The 18,584-nt window shown below is 34.0% G+C and overlaps 1 protein-coding gene across 3 annotated transcripts in view; it reads left to right on the forward strand.

Annotated features, from left to right (window-relative positions):
* The window catches only part of ci (transcriptional activator cubitus interruptus), a 107,133-nt gene that overhangs the window by 60,063 nt on the left and 28,486 nt on the right, over window positions 1-18,584 (forward strand). For all 3 annotated transcript variants that reach the window (XM_089710324.1, XM_089710326.1, XM_089710327.1), the window contains one exon: window positions 4,423-4,547. In XM_089710324.1, the coding sequence (XP_089566450.1) occupies window positions 4,423-4,547 (125 nt within the window). The remainder of the gene's footprint in view (window positions 1-4,422; window positions 4,548-18,584) is intronic.

Genomic DNA, 18,584 nt, shown 5'->3' on the forward strand with positions numbered 1-18,584 from the left:
TCTTAAGAACATAATAAATCTTGCCTTATTCTTTGTTGAGTCGGACAAAATTATTGAACTAATCCTTGGCGAGAAACGAAGCGTGAAGATATTATAGAGACATAAAATTTCGTAGTTAACACCTTTATTTGAAACTTGGAATAAGTATAAATTATTATGTGATTATGGGTTGCCTTGATTTTTGGTTAATTTTTTTGTGGTTGGTATGGTTTATTTCGGAATTTTGTGTTTTAATAAGGTCAAATGCTTTTTTCAACTAAGTTTAGTCTTTATGTATTTAGTAAATACTTGACTTAATTTCTCTATACAACCGGTTGTCTGGAAGAAATCGCTATTTAGCGATAAGGCCGCCGTTTGTTACAATGTATCCTAGATTAAGTCTCAATTTGTAATTTATTCAGGGCAATAAAGTAAATATGTACCGTTAAACTATCACTTCATAGTATAATATAAAACAAAGTCGCTTTCTCTGTCCCTATGTCCCTTTGTATGCTTAAATCTTTAAAACTACGCAACGGATTTTGATGCGGTTTTTTAATAGATAGAGTGATTCAAGAGGAAGGTTTTAGGATATAATTTATTAGGTTTTAGACAAAGCGGGCGAAGCCGCGGGCGGTAAGCTAGTAGAAGTATAAAGTTATTTAGCAAGAGCTTTTTAGGGTTCCGTAGCCAAAATGGCAAAAACGGAACCCTTATAGTTTCGTCATGTCCGTCTGTCCGTCTGTCCGTCTGTCCGTCTGTCACAGCCGATTTACTCGGAAACTATAAGTACTACAGTGATGAAATTTGATGGGAATATGTGTTGTATGAACCGCTACAAAAATATGACACTAAATAGTAAAAAAAAGAATTGGGGGTGGGGCCCCCCATACATGTAACTGAGGGATGAAATTTTTTTTTTCGATGTACATACCCGTGTGGGGTATCAATGGAAAGGTCTTTTAAAATGATATAAAGTTTTCTAAAAAACATTTTTCTTAAAGTGAACGGTTTTTGAGATATCAGCTCTCAAAGTCGTAAAAAGTATGTCCCCCCCCCTCTATTTTTATAACTACGGGGTATAAAATTCTAAAAAAAATAGAGGTGATGCATGCTAATTAACTCTTTCAACGATTTTTGGTTTGATCAAAGTATCTCTTATAGTTTTTGAGATAGGTTGATTTAACTGTAATTTATTATATTTGCTGCTACGGAACCCTTTGTGCGCGAGCCCGACTCGCACTTGGCCGGTTTTTATTTCATTTTGGGATGAAAAAAAAATAGGTACCTATAGACAATGAAACCCAGACTGTTCAAACTAGTTGCACAAATTAGGATTATATAATGTGCACTATCATTTTATCACTTGATTACACACTGTCCGAATATTATATTACAATTTTATTATATTTATTATCTTAAATTTGATCTTTCAATAAACGTAATAAAGTTATAAAAAATCAGGTAGTGGATAGGTATTAGCTTACCTTACAGCAAAGTAGTATGAAAAAATTTGTGATTTAAGTCATTAGGTACAGTCTACATAGGTATACATTGCACTAATTGATGCCTGCGGTTCTGTCTGAATAAGTGTCGTTTTAATTCCTGTATTATAATAATTAGTATAAATACATGATTATTATATTGCTAACTATCTGTCTGTTGCTCAATAGCGACTTAGGAGTTTTCGATATTAGCCGAAATGCTCAGCAGACAAACCTACATTTATATGTATTTAATTTGCCTCACGTGTAGAAATAAAACTTTCATAAAGTTCATTTCCTTTGAAAAGGACATGAATAAACGTAGGCTTTTTATTTTAGCTATGGATAGCAGTTAGTAGCTTTTATAATTCGAAAATATCCTACAAAAAGCTATAAAATCCTAACCATTTTTCTATGAAATGCTTGTATTCAAAACTGGTTTTATAAATTATAATCTCCAGCTCATAACAATAATTAAGTAACTTGTAATTATTGTAATGAGAAATATCTTCAGTTAATAACAAATTTAAATTGCCTTGTAATATAATAATGTTATACTTTAACAAGATTATGTGATAAGGAATATAAAGGTTGATGATTTAATTATGTTTAATTTCCGCTTATATCAAGAAAATTAGGTTGAAAATAATAGAACCCAAGCACTATTTATTCATATTTCAAAAATATTACTTGTGATCGTAAAATATAATGTCTGGCTAGTAAAAATATAGCAAAAATCTTTTTTTACATAGAATACATAATACTAATCCCATACATGACCCTTTATTTTAGGGTTGTCACTTGTCACACATAAAAGTATCTTTTTACCTAGAACTGCAGGTACATCGCTCGAACAAACTGATCAATCAAAACATTAAATTCGTTAACACGTTCAATAACAAGTGCGTTAACCCTTCACTAGCTGTCAACACTCAATATTGAATGAATAATAATTCGACAGAACGACCCTTTCAATATTTAGTCTGTGCGAAATCTGTAGAACTTGTTCCAAAACTTTCTTCCTGTTAGGAATCCTTGTTTCCCGTCTCGCTCACACCCGCCGGCTTGTAGCGACGTGTGACGCGCGAGAGCGGGACGGGTGACATGAAGACGTCACGCAGCGCTAAGGCGCGCGGCCTGCACTCCTTTATTTTGTTGGCAGACATAATTTTTGTTGTTTTTTCATGATCCCAAAGCTACGTCTTTGTTCGACTGAGTCTCGAGTTGGATAATTTCTTTATTCCGAGATGAACACACAATTTTCTGGGCCGCATTATTACGTTATGGAGTTGATTCGCGTAATAATTTTATTACTGGCCGCAATGGTGGAATGCTTTTACGTTTTAATTTTATTTGCGTCTTCAATTACGGTGAATATTGATGAGAATTAAGTGTTGGTTTTTTGTGACTGTTTTTGTGCCACCTGCGTCGGCTTTGTGAAGTAGCCACGGGTGTAGTTATTGACTTTGAGACTCTTGACTTGTTTTATTTTTTTGTACATTAATTATGCAGACTTAAGAGCTTTCTTTAAATTTTGGTCGTTGTATTAATAAAATCATAGCATTGCAGCAAAACTTTGCATATTGTATTTTGTTAGTTTCAAATTGGCAAATCTAAATAAGTATGTATATAATTTATCGTTCTTTTCTCTCACTAAACATCATAAAAAAGATTTAACTTTAGTGCAGGATACATACATAATATATAAATTACAAAATAAGTCAAGAGCCATATCTTATTCCGATATTACTTTTCACCTCGCCTCTAAATAAAATATCCCTTTGTCCCTAACCATGATGTCATTCAGTCGATAAGAATCTTTATCTTCAATCAAGCCAAGCCAAACACTCACTAAAAAATATCCGAACCAATCCATCGCTAACTTAATTGTAATACAATGCGTAATCAATTGTTTTTAGATTAACAACTGATTTACAATTAGTTCGCGGAATCAATTTTTGCTAAGTCATAAAATTTTATGACGTCATTGAGAAAGACATATTTATTAATACGGAGCAGCTTCGAAGGGTTAGAGCGTATACGCACTATGCGGGTAGCCGCATTGCGGGTAGCCGTCCGGCTGACCGCAAGCACAATTATGTACGTAACCGCAGACCGCACAGTGCGCATAGAAATGAATATTACGTACATAATTGTGCTTGCGGTCAGCCGGACGGCTACCCGCAATGCGGCTACCCGCATAGTGCGTCTACGCTCTTAAATGATTAGGTTTTTGTTCAATTGTCTTTATTTAGGATGCAAGACATTTTAAGAGGAACAAGATTTAAGATAAGATCTGAATCTGATTGTCTGATCTATATAGACTGTTTTTTTTCTTGTCAAAGTTAAAACTAGAGTTCTATAGAGTTTAGGCATTATACATTTTTAAATAAAAAATATGATTTTATAATACCGTATCTTTTTGATCAATTATTATAAATAAATGACTGCTATCAACGTAGAAAAATAAATACACCTATAAAAATTCCGTACACCACTTTACAGTACCCAAAACAAACTATAATACCTACATAGCAAAATATACATCAGACAGCCTTCTCTAGTAAATCTAGACTTTAATTCACGCTTACATTTTCCTACTTAATACCTTCACACAACTACAGAACCTTAAGTTTAATTATGCCTTATGCATACCTTCCTACCACTTTTATACCTTCATACAATTACCTTATGCTTATACCCTCCTTTTTTTTTTTTTAGTAGTGGGGATATCTTCCAAAGATACCCACGGCCCCCGGGGAAGGAGCCGTGGGTTATGTCGGATTCTTACCGACTAAAACCCCACTGTGTTCCGTCGAGCCGCTTTAATGATGGGGCCGCGGGTATTTGTTAGAATTCTTCCGCGACATGCTTACACCTTCCTACCACTTTTATACCTTCATACAAATACCTTATGCTTATACCCTACTACTTCAATACTCAATCCATCTTCTTGCAGGTTAGCAGCAGCGGCAGCAGCAGCCGCTGGGGCCACTAGCGAGCTGAGCTATCTGGCTGCACTCCACCCCGCCTACCGACCAGTGCCGTACGACCATCCCCTGTATGGGGCTAATACTTTACGAGGTAAGTGTTCCTTGTTAGAAGTTAGAACCCACCTACCTACTATGGGCGGGAAATTCAGAAAAGGAAACTATGAGAGTTCTATGGGAAAGAAATCAGAAGAACAGAGAAATAATATAGTTGTTATCCTCTGAAATTTAACAATTCATGTAAGATGTTTAAAAGTGTTAATGAATAGTATTTTTCATGAAACTACCAATTATAGATGGCTATAGTTGATGAGCTTATAAATATAATTATGCTGTATTTTTTTGCACATAAAATCTTTAAATGAATTAATTTTCGTTTAATAAAGCGATTATTATATACAACGGAAACATTGTGGCTTCAACGGTGATCATAAAGAGATATAATTATTACTAAATGTATAAAAACGCGAAACCTCGAACACAAGGAACTATTTTTAAAATAGAATATTTAGTAGGACAAACGATAAATACTTAATGCAAAACATTCATTACCTTTAGTTTGTAAAAACGATCTACCTAATTGTTATAAAATAATCAATCTCATTTTCATGAATTCTATGAAGTAATATAGACTAGAATATGAAATGACATCTGAGCTGAATGCACCAACAATTTAATGGTAAAGGTGACCAATGAAACCCCTTTTAAACATGAGCTTCGTTATCAGACGCTTACTTGTTAATGATAAGTGCAGTAATGTAATACCTAAGATTATTCTTGAGACCTAAATATTGTTTATATTATAGTCGAAGATTGACGGGTTGCTATGGAATAGGGTTTAAGTGATTGGTTTAAATTAAGTTTGAGTAAAATTTTAGAATCTTAAATGTCTTTGTTATATTTCTTCTAAGTTTAAAAAAAATATTGTTCTTCATAGTTAGATGCAAGATTTTTATTTGGAAACGCTACTGTGTTCCAGTTTTAAATTACAAGCTATGGCAATTTCGCAGCTAGATACAATTTATAAAGAATTCTTCGTTATGGGAAATATGGTACTGTCCTACTACCTATAACTAGACGTAAACAAGAAACAGTTCGCAGTCCGGATCTATTCATATAGCTATCAAATAAAAAACATCCGAACTGTAACGACGAAACGTCTTAATTGCAAGCTCGAAACTCCAACCCTTTCAATGCATGCCAATTTTAAACCACGCGGTCCTCTAATAGCCACATTTACCTATCTGTCATCTCGCATTGCTGCATTCAATTTGGAATTCTAATACACGGTGAGAGGGTTTATTTTTAACCGCCGTGCGTAAATACATGGTAGCAGTCGTGAGTTCAAATCCTAATTAACACCTTCGTGTATAGATAAATTGAGATGATAGCACGGATGTGAGTTGTAAGGGCTCTGGACAATATTTACGGTTGGTCATTTTTGGGCCGGCCCATAATGGACTGTATCGTTCAATATTTTCATATTTATTTTGTGCGCAGTGCCGGGTTAAGTTTGTTTGGAGTTAGGATAGGTTAGGATTCGTATGTTTGGGTTAGTGAATAGCTACATAGTTACATTTTTATGAAATTTAGTTAGAGCATGTGGATAGATGAAAAGTTAAAACATGAATTATCTAATCTAATACATCCAGTAGTACACATTACCGATACCTAAACTAGTAATTTTTAAAAAAGATAGTTATTATCTGCGTACACTGTTTTTCTACTGTGTCGTATATTAAGCATTATACCAGAACTACTAAAAACTATTAATATTGAAATTAAGTACTTAGAATAATAGGAGTCAAGCAAAGGCAGGGCGGGCGGCTAGTTTAATACAGGCATGTAAAGACAATATACATAATATTATATGCTTATACATATCTACTAGAATACAAAATCACTATAATTTTGTATAAGAACAAAACACCGAGGATTACCCATTCGACACGGGTATACAAGTGATGACATTAATCCTGATTGTAAAAGTGAATTGTTATAAAATATATTGGTTTTTGAGCCATAAGTTAGTATAGGAAAGTTCTATTTTGCTGTTACGAGTACATTGTTAAGTTTGAAATTGATTTGGATGAATTTTGATGTAGAGACAGTGGTTTTTATTGTAAAAATGTTTGTTTCCATTACCATTCAAAAGTAGGTAATTATAATTGGTATGGCAGTTAACTTTGTCGATTTTGATTGACTTTTGAAATTTGATAGTGAAAATTCATAAAGGAAAGGTGTTGGTAATTAGTAATTCCTAATTAGTTAGGTATATTTTTATTAGATTTATCTATAAAAATCCTTACAATTACAATTACCAATGTTCTGTAACATTTAATAATTAACGAATCATTTATCACTGTCTCAACAATATCTAGTGTTTCAATATTTGACCTTTAACTAATTATTAACCAATAAAAAAGGTTAAAATGAGAATATAGGTCTGTAGAGGACACGGGCCTTCCGGCCACTGTGCCTGTAACTTGAGAGGTCTCGGCCCAAGGATAAACAGCACCCGCTGGGATGGTAGTATGCAACAGAGCAGCAATAATAAAAATGTTTAGTTTGCCAAAAAATAAAATATTCAATAACAATTTTTTACAGTTTTTCTAATCATTGAGACATCTTTTTAAGCATTTACATATTATATGCTTGTGGTAGAACATCTCAACAAATAATAAAGTTTGACTGCCTTAATAGGTATTTATACTGTGATGATTTCATACCATTTGTTGTAGTTATTCAGCTTTCGCTAGAAGTATGCAATATAGGAACTATTTTTTTAAAGTATCTTTATTGAGATGATTTGTTAAACATTCAGTTGTTATATTGATTCAATTTAGAACGTATGTACAACATGTTCTCATCAAATATCTACTACATATTCTTTAGGTTAAGCGATATGTCGCATTGTAGTAGATTATCAATGTGTAGGGTAACGTCGACTCTAGTTTGTGTAGTTTTTCAACGTTGGGAGAATTTTTAGCAATAAAAATAAATTAATTACCAAAAAATAATTATGTTACACCTCTCGCATAAACCATCCAACGAAAAAATCGCACCTAATTGAGCGTTATCTACAGCCGTGTAAAGTTAGCCAGTAAGCCGACACTGCGGATTTCTGACCGTAAACAATTTCGGTAAAAACCGGTTTCATTTAACTTTCCGCGAATATGTTATTCTAGATGCTGGTTTCAGAGAAATTGTATTGATTTCAGATTTATTTGAAACCCTTTGATACTTGATTGGAAAAGGGTTTCGAAGATCCTCGAGATATTGTTATAATGTTTTATTTTAATGCATTTTGTTTCATGACTTAGGAAGATAGTTGTTAAAAAATATCAAGGTAATTAACAGTTTTTTTGATATAAAAAAAATCAAATGCAGTCGAGTGTACTTTTAATTTGCGATAAAAACAAAAAAAATGTCATGACAGTGTCTACCGGATATTGTCTTTAACAACTCAATTCATAATTTTGATAAAATCTTGACAGGACCTCATTCTAGAGCGGCCCTGAAATCTTTTATTAAACACTTGACCGTAATTTGAAGCTTACTTCATTGAGAAGGCACCTAGCTTTTTCCGCCTATTTTGCCCTCTCTTTCCGTTGTATATATGCTATCTCTCTCGCACACCTCTCCACCAGGTGGCGGGGCGCACGATAATGTGCGGGCGCTGGATGTTTTTTCATTGGCGTCTAGCTTCCGCCGCGAGAAGGTTGTCTACAAGACTACAACCTTGGTGCTATTAAGTATTAAGTATTGCTTAAAGCAAGTGCTAAAAGTGTTAAAAAGTGTATTCCGTCGGATCGGTACAGTGAGTTATTTTTACATCTATTCTAATAATATTTTACTTAAAAATGAGTAAAAATCTTTAAAGTCAACGGTATAATCGTTGGACTTTATTTAAAATGCTGAGGTTTTTAATGAATCCTTCAGCAATAGTTTATTTTTCAATATGCTTAAATACTTAATAGCATGAATAAAGATATTTAAAATTAACGATACAACCGTTACATTTTACTTGAAATAGTAACTTTTCTTTTGAAATATTTCATTATGCAATATGTACTAATTAATATTTGAATTTTTAATACTGTGAGTAAAGCTATTTTAACGGTGTTACCGTTCGGCTTTACTCGAATCGTTAATATTACTTTTGTGATTATTTGATATTACTAGATATATCAAATACCCTCTCTTGTATATAGATATTTTTAATTATTTATTTCATTTTTAATAATGTGTTTTTATTACAAGGTTACAAGTGAATTTTTCTTGGAAAAATTACAATTAATACCTACTTAGTATGGATATGAGCCAACTCAAAGCTTTACAGGCATACAATCCATTGCTACGACTTTATCACATTGTCGTTATCGCTAGGAACGATTCGGAATTCCTATAATAGTTTATTACTAAAAATTATCGAACGAGATGAGTCAGCTCCAAGAAGTCACGACATGTCAGAACATGTTGTGATATTATTTTATAAATCGTACGGGAGTTACCGCTCAACTGAATAATGATGGAATTCGCTCATGTATAGTAGATACGTACCATGAATGTACCACACATTCAAAACTATCCGTAGTCTATACGTGTCCTTTTATGAGTATTATTCTGATCCGTTTTTATGTGAAAATAGACATATTACACACGGCTAATTTGATTGAAAATTACGTTTCCTATGTTTCAAATGATGCAACTTTTTTGTTTAAACGAGTAAGTACTAAGTACCAAAATTTTACAATTAAATTCTTTGGTTTACTGAACTTGTGCTGAAAGGGTTATCGTATAATAATTATCGAGATACCTTAATATAAATTAGATTTAGATACATTTATTTCAAAGGATTTACAATTCACTTCTAACGTTTTAGAATAATATTATAAACTTGTACACCTTGACAAAAAGTAAAAAATTGCGGGTGAGTGGAGATTATTTTGTGCAATTAAATATAACGTCCTACGACGGTATGGTTGCGTTCGTAAGGAATGTTAACGGATATAAAGCAACTAAATGTTACATCGATTGCATGAACAAAAATAAATATGAATCGAAGTTCATTTTAAAATTTAGTGAATTGATTTGAATTATGAATTTATTAAATAGTTAGTTCTTTTTTATATAAACATAATAATTAATTACCATTGTCAAATCAATTCTTATTAATTCATCCTGGACAGTTGTCGCTAACATTGGAAAATAAGTTAAAGGACCTTGTTAATTGCTATATTATTTAAATGATTATTTACTGCTAATTTTATATTAGCACTAAGGTGTATCCTTGCTCGAAGCAGAATACATAAATGTGGCCACTACTCCTCGCAGGGGTTAGCCAGGTCAAATCCACCCTCGCAGGGTGTCTCTTAAGCATTTTTTGGCAGGCCCTACTTATTTCTAGTTACAAACATCCCTCGCGCAGCTGTCGCTCGCAGGGAAATGGTGCAAATATATATCGGCCCTCGCGGGGCTTTGATTACAACCGTCCCTCACGGAAAAGATGGTGCAAATATATATCAGCCCTCGCGGGGCTTTGATTACAACCGTCCCTCACGGAGAAATGGTGCAAATATATATCAGCCCTCGCGGGGCTTTGACTACAACAGTACCTCACGGAGACATGGTGCAAATATATATCAGCCCTCGCGGGGCTTTGATGGCGATTGGTGCAAATATACAAAGGATTGATCATTAAAATGATCATAGATATTTGCTTTCGTCAACGAGGACCCACGAAAGAAGTTTTGGATATGACCGTATCGGATCTTCACTCTTCTAAGGTAGGTAGAAAAAGGTTTTGAAATCTTCTTCACAGTGGGCAGTATAGTAATATGACCTAATAAATACAATAAAGGTTAGAGACGTCAAATAATGGGCGCATGAAATTGATACTTCGTATCCTAAAAGTTTACGCTTCAGGAATCAGGAAACCACCATTGGTTTACCAATTATGGAAATTGGAATTGAACAAATCGTATTTACCAATGTAAAGCCTATTCACAACAAAGGAAGGCGAGTCGGATCAAATATCATCTCGCAGATGATTTGTGGCGGTGGTTTCGAGGATTGTCACCAAGCCTTGTGTCAACGGTATGTTTGGTATCGTCATTCAATGGCACTAGCCGACCAATTTTCATATAAAAACATCGGAAGAGATTTTTTAATCGCAAAGCGATTGAATGTAACAAATGACGATTGATTCAAAATCAAATTTCAAATTTCAAACGATTGATTACGTATATTTGACCTCTCATAGGCCTATTTTAGTTGCCCGGTCTTGTAGGCAATTTATTTGACTCGTTTTTCAACCTATTTGACCTCATTATTGCACCCATGAGATTTTTCTTCAGGGCTCAAACAATAAATCGCTGAGGGATTAGGATAATCGTTTGTTAGACAAGTTTCTTGTCATCCCACCAGGATTATTATATTGTATAATAAAGTTATATACAACTATTTACGTAAAACGTTTAAGTACTCAACGAATACTGAGAATACTGACTGTTGAGTTTATGTAACTGGATGATAGAGGATAGAGGATAAATATGATGGATAGAGGATAAATAACGGAAAGTCAATCTATCCAAACAAAAGCCTCTTATTATTAGATATTACTTGGAACCCCTACCCTAACGAGAAAGATCTGCCAAATGACTGTTCATTTCTTTGCTTTGGGGGGGGGGGGGGGCAATAAATGAAATGCAGTAGGTACAGACTATACGGCTTTTAAAATATAAGTCTGGTAAGCGAACTAAACTTTGCTAGTTTAGTTCTTGCTATATCGCTGTCCGTGGCTGCCTCGCGTGTTTACGGATGAATAAAGTAATGTCCTGTCTTCGCATCCACAGCTAACTGTCCTATACTGTCATAATCTTTACACAGATTCATTGGACATAGCTCCCCACGAGCTCTGTTCTTCATTTTTGCACTCGCACAACTGTGGACAACACGAGAGCAATGCCTGCATTGGTAGCAGTTACAATCAAGGGCTAGCAAGGTAGGCTAGCCATATTACGGATGTTGGAACAACCGACTATATTTAGGGCAATTTTCTTTGTCCAGTGTAACGTTTAGACTGTCGTAGCATTCCTACGGAACAGAGATAGGATCAGATCTGCATCCTTAATGAAGTTAATCGAAAGGAGATACTTTCAGACGACGATAGTATTCAAAATCCACCATATTCCTGAGCATAATAATGCATAGTTAAGCTTATAATCTCTCTTGCCATTATCCTGCAGCAGAATTCCTTGGCGATAATTTGTTCTCGTAATGCTGGGGCCACACTAACGTCTAACGTCTAATGCCCTTTATCGCGATAATTATTCCGATAATTTTTAAGGCGTTAAGTGGGTGGCTACACTTGAACGGTCAACGTGAATGCCGATTGTTGGCGATAAAAACGGCGTTAATTTTACTAAAATTCTAGCAAGATGGACGTAGTGTGACCGCTTCATTGCGTTAATTCTCGCGATAAAGCTATCGCCTCGCCAAACGGCAATGTTAATGCCGTTGTTAAATAATACTGGCTACACCTAAAGTTAACGTCCATTATCGCGTTAATTAATGGCATTTCCCGTTAGTGTGGCCCCAGCATTAGAACGAGCGAGGTTGTTACGATAATATGAGAAATCCTGTCAGTTAGAGACCTGAACGACGCGATAGAGTACCGCTATTTCAGTAGTAGTAGCACCTAGAAGGGTGAAGGTATTCTGGAAAGCGGAACTGAAGGCCCGGTCAGCAGCACCAGCCACCTAATAGACAGTGTTCAGTGCTGCACCACTATAATCTGCAAAATGACTCTGACGGTATGAAAATGTGGAGTACATTTTCAAAATATCAAATGATATAGTTGGAATAAAAATCCTATTTGCCTCCGTCTACCCAAAAGACGTACGGAGTAGCTAGTAGTAGTTGGTTGAATTATAATAAGTATAGTTAAAATCCTTTATTACTGACTGGATAAATTTGGCTCTTTTCCTATCTGACGTTCATATAGCTGTTGACTGCCTAGTGTTATGCACAAACACTATTATAAATAAGTCACGTTATGTAGTCCCGAGACTTTCGGTATATAAGTTCTGATGTAAATCATAATTATATCTTAAAACTGAATTGATTAAAAGTAACGTACTTAGCTGTAGTAATTGCAGTTTTGGGACACAGATAAGCTCTTTTTCATTTTAGTCTCTTGAGTTCAGTATATTTGTTTCCAGTACAGAGTTTATGACCTATCAGTTTTAAATAAATAATTCATGCATTGTACTGAAAGTACCAGCCATGTTTAGATTATGATTGCGACGTTGGCTCTAAACATTAAAAGATACCGCACGGTTCAGTTGGATGTTAAAAATCTGTATTATAATTTAAACCATTTACCTGTTTTGATATTTTATTGCCTTATTCAAGGGGTGACCTTTTAAATTTACTTCTGACCCCAAAAGTAAGGACCAAGGTCTCTTCTTGTCCGCTTGTAGCAGGTTGGGTTAAAACTGTGTGAGTTGAGACATTTGGTAATTCTATGTTAAGATGATTCAATGATGCTTCTGCAGAGTTCTAATTGAATAAATAAAGGTTTGAGTTTGAGGTATTTTTGCCTCGTCGGGATCAGCTGTTGCTTCATTTTGTAAGTAACATCTAAATGCGTAATTGAAAGTCGTTACTGGCGCTTTCGCAGATTTACGCTAAAGATAGTGGAAATTGTAGTAACTTTAACTTTTCAAGCCCAAAAGGTTAACTAAGGTACGCTTGAACCAATCTCATAAGTTCTAATACTTTTAATCATTATGATTAACTTTTTGGTTCTTATTTGATTAACTTTTCATCTGGGATTGTTAATATATTATATAATATAAAAATTTGTGTGATTTATTAGTAGTATACTATCTGCACACCTTACCCTTTCAAATAAAGAAATAAGTAATTACTTATGTATTCAAATTCACATTGGCGTCACATTGTACACCAGGTGGGTAACAAGCAGGTCTCAATGAAGTAAGCTTCAAATTACGGTCAAGTGTTTAATAGCTGTGTTTTACCTGAAAATAAAACACATATTAAATACTTACCTATATTTGAAGCTTACACTTAACGTCCACCTGTTGTGGATTTCGACTCAATGAAAAAACATCCAGCGCCCGCACATTATCGTGCGCCCCGCCACCTGGTGGAGAGGTGTGCGAGAGAGATAGCATATATACAACGGAAAGAGAGGGCAAAATAGGCGGAAAAAGCTAGGTGCCTTCTCAATGAAGTAAGCTTCAAATATAGGTAAGTATTTAATATGTGTTTTATTTTCAGGTAAAACACAGCTATTAACATATTGTATAAGAACGTAACAGTTTTAATTGAAATATAAATGAATTCAAAGCAAAATAACAATAAAACAGTAACATTAAGACGTATGTGTAAAAGAAATAAAATCCCACAGAAACAGCTTACCCAGTGTTGTTAAAATTCACTCGACTTTATTACTGCGTTTTATTATTCTCATAATTGCAGCTCTTTGAAATAAGATTTTTAATAATCTTTCATGAAGACCATAATTTAACAATAACACTCGAAAGCCGTATTTATTCTCTATAAAATTTACTTTAATTAATCGCCATAAAAATGTACTTTGTTCCTTAAACGTTCACATCAAAACGTCCACATTATCATATTACATTAAATTATAATAAAATAATTAAAACAGCTAGCTCACTCGACTGCGTCCATTATGCTAAATATAGACCGTCATCAGTCGACTGCAAAATTTCGCAACCGAAGTGACAAGCCGAAACTTAATAACTTACTCAGAAATGCACCAACAAATTGGGAGTCAGGTCGTCTAACCGGCTCGGTAACCCAACTCTGGCTTACCGAACTCTCCGACACATATAAATTGTATTTTTATTCAAATGGAGCTTGCGTGCCGCGATAAAGCCTCCTTAAAAACAAATAAGTGCTCCTCCATGCATACAATACAAAACGCACTTTAAACATACCTGAAAAAGATGCATTATTCCTCGATGATTGCAGCTAGCTAGCCAGCAATCGTGATTCAGAGAACAAGAAGCTTTAAAGTTGCTGCAACAGAGATGTTGTTTCTGAAGTAACCACTCTTGTTACATTACTTTTAGCGGAACACGACAATGATACCGAAGCGCACTATATCTCCCTTTGCAATACTGTAAATCAAATCATGAGAACATTGCAGAAGGTTCTAAATCAAATGACAGAGCATGATGAAATACGCCATCCAGAATTGACCAACAGGAAGACCTTATTCGAAAAACATACTGAGAACGATTTAAAGGTTCATTGAGATAGTTTTTCACTCAATTTGTAAGCCTTGTTAAGCGGACCTTGGTTCGGCTTCGAGAGTTAAAAACAATTGAGTAATAACAGTATTCAAGGGTGACGAAGATGATAAAGTATAACTCCTTATATAGAGGCAGGTTTAATTATGGATTGATACATTCTGAGTAACACTTAATTAATTAATTAACGTCTCGCGTTCCGTGCAAGGAATTTTGTATTTTGTAGGCTTAACGCTCGAGGCAATCACGAGTTAATTAAACAGCCATAAAAACGTACCAAACCGAATTCCTAAAGCCATAACAAAGTTCGCAATCCAGCAATTTTAATTTGGAGTAACTATAATAAACGGAGTGGAGTTTATAAAATCGTTAAGCGTCTCCATAAAAATCGATACACCGAAAAATTATTATTAATGTATTCGTATATTGAATCGATGTATACGTCTTCAACCTTCGATAATCGTAAATTAAGGTCCAAGAGTTAACTGAGCGTAAAAACTGTGAACGAAAGATTGAGAGTTCATGTTACTTCGAAATTGTAAAAAGAAAAAGGCTCGAGCGCGCCCGTGAAAAAGAAAGAATAATAGCAGATGTCAAGTTACCGGAGAGCCCATTGATATTGATACGATGTTCCTGAAATGATAAGGCAACAGCGTAAACAATAAAATGTGTTATTGAGAGGCGACATTCACTTTTAAATGGAAATTCTTTGGTGACCGCTTCATTTTACAATTTAGAAGTGGAGATCGGGTTAATAATGTAGTTATACCTTACGGCATGGGGGTACTATATGGCATTGGGTAATATATTATTTAGATGTTTAGTCGTCTAAATTAGAGACTTTCCAATTTATAAAGATCTCAAAAGTATACATGTTTAGATAAATTATTTTAATAATCTTCATTTATTAACGCTTTTAAGTTACAAATACATACCACAATCCAATGTTCAAGATATTAAACTCTTAATTTACATTTACACCATCATTATAACCCTTATGATTATTCTTAAATAGATAAAAAGAACCTACTTGAGAAATGAATGCATTATGATTATTTAATTAACCGTTTATGTACTTTAAGCACTTAAAATGTTGCGTTTATCAAATGAATCAAACCCTGGACCCTAATCATTGTCAAGGAAAGAAGGAGAGGGTACCGGAACGGGTTTTAGAGTGAGACAGACGATGTTTGACAAGTCACCGGATTAAAAGCCAAATCTAACATACCCCGCATCCGAAGTGATCGAATTCACTCTTACAATCTACATTGCTCGGTACTTTGAATAAATCTGACCAGCAAGATCCTGTAACAAGAAGAAAAGCACCAATGTACATCGTACTACCAACGAACTTTTTACAAGTGATGGAGGAACGATTTATAACGCAGAAGGCTTAATTTTGATCTCGGGTCCTTTAATTGAGCGACTTTTTATACCGTTTCACCGAAACAGACTTGGAATTTCATGTTAATAACATTCGGATACATTAATGTTTATATTTTTTCGCGGTTTGCCCAGACATTGTTGGGTTTTATGTCTTGTCACGAATTTTAAGGATCTCCGAGATTTGCATAATGGTTTAGGAATGCGAGTAAATTAGACGTACAAATTGCTGTCGTTATACGTTCAATTACTTCGTAAAACGATAAATTCTTGCTTTTACCAGAATTCTGTTTATAACGGGCTTATTTTGCAAGGTATACAACATCCACACTCTTTATTTAATTTCCAAAATTTGATTTAGCTGTTGCACCATTATCATGTGTGTGTGTTTTTTATTTAGTTATTTATCATAATTTAGTCTACCTAGTTTTGACCAAAATCAAATTTATGATATGCTAGAACCAAATCTTCTAATCTTCAAATTATAAACAACAGCTACTTCATCATTTCCTCTAAATATCAGTCTTATTTCTACGCTCATGTCAACGACTATTTCTCACATTTGTCCAATCATTATAAACAACCGCTCTATAGTTTATACACTCGCAAATAAATTCATAAATTAAACTGTTAAACTATTCATCATAAATCGATACATAGCCAAGATCCAGTTTGTATGATTGACGATACGTACCTCGCGACCTGCTGTGCTCTTAACTGCTGCATTTAAATAAATATCTCCAGTGATTCCTTTAATAGCGATAATAGTTTCCTCTGTGTTAATGTTATTATCATTTATATCTGTTGTTGCTTTATATATTACTTTGACTGTAGTTATGAAAGGTTTCTTATGGTCCATTTTGATGTTGTTAAAAATGGATGTCGAACATGCAATATTATTACTTACTGTTTTTCATTTATTCATTTATGGAACTGATTCCGTCTTAATAAATAGAAAAAGGTTGGAAAATAAGAAGTTCTTTATAATATAGAAAAAGAGCATTAATATACTATAAACGTAATTAAATTATAATTGATTTGTTTACCTTTTTCAGACGAAGATTAGATGTTGTTTGTGTAGATATAATTAAAGGTCAATATGCCATAAAATAGATAGCAATTTTCTATTACATAATAACTGATTAGAAAAACTAAATAATTTGGAAAATCCAAAAGTGCACGCCTCATAATTTTTTTTAATAAATATTTATTAATTATTATTTTTGTTTATTTAATAACAATTAAACCACATCGAATCAGACCCTGAAAAATGAAAGGGTTCTATTCCTGAGCATACTCAAGCGTAAGAGAAAAAAAAGACTCGATTAGTAAAGTATTTCGGTCGCTATCGTGTTAACAAGAAAAAGGATCCGCACATACAGACACACGGACGTCCAAGACAGAACTTTTTTAAACTGTTTTTTAACTAGTTTAAATAACAAAAATGACATCAAAAATATCATGAACGTTAAAAATAGTGTTTTTTCTTAATATGTGTGTGTATGTATTATCTTACAAGTGCAATGTATGATACATAAAGACATTTTAAGTTTGAAAAATCAGATGTTTTGCGCGAAGTGACAGTAGTAGGTACCCACCTCAACGCTTCGCTTATGAGGCGTGCAATATATATCAAATGATACGTTTTTTCTTAAATTACTGTCATACTGCTATAGTAATTACCATCTCTATTATAGACAACTAGAAATCTTGATTAGTTATTTTATACATATAACCAGCTGTGCCCCGCGTTTCAAGCATTTGTAGTGGTATTGTATCTTACTAAGACAGAATAAATCATTAGTTCAACCGAGACGGTCGTGTCATTTCATTTACACCAGCTCCCCTCACCTCACATTGCTCCGCTTCTATTGGTCTTAGCGTGATGATATATAGCATATAGCCTTCTTTGATAAATGGGCTATCTAACACAGAAATAATTTTTCAAACCGTACCAGTAGTTTCTGAGATTAGCGCGTTCAAACAAACTCTTCAGCTTTATAATATTAGTATAGATTACATCTATTTCTGCTCCAAAATAAACTCTGAATTATAAAATCATAGTTCGATATCCATAATTACTAATGTATTTCTTTTCGTAGGTTCTTTATTACCTTTTTGCTAACATTAATAATTAAAGCCTTATAGTATACACTAGCTTCCGCCCGCGACTCCGTCCGCGCGGAAAAATTGAGAAAAATTAAGATTTATTTTTTATTAAAAGGTATCCGATTTTATGCCCAGGATAATAAGGTATAATTATACTACTTTTAATCTAAATCGAACCGTTAGTTTTCACGTGATGCCTGAACACAACACTGCTATTTATTTTTTCAATATCTTCAATGTACAGAATTGACCCTTCTACAGATTTATTATATGTATATGTATAGATTAATGAACGAGTAATTAACTAAATCCAAGCATGAGCTAGCTAT

The sequence above is a fragment of the Colias philodice genome, chromosome 24 (assembly GCF_061535455.1).
Source record: "Colias philodice isolate Cphi_HAF_F1 chromosome 24, ilColPhil1 Martin Lab GWU primary, whole genome shotgun sequence".
In the NCBI taxonomy this organism is placed as follows: domain Eukaryota; kingdom Metazoa; phylum Arthropoda; class Insecta; order Lepidoptera; family Pieridae; genus Colias; species Colias philodice.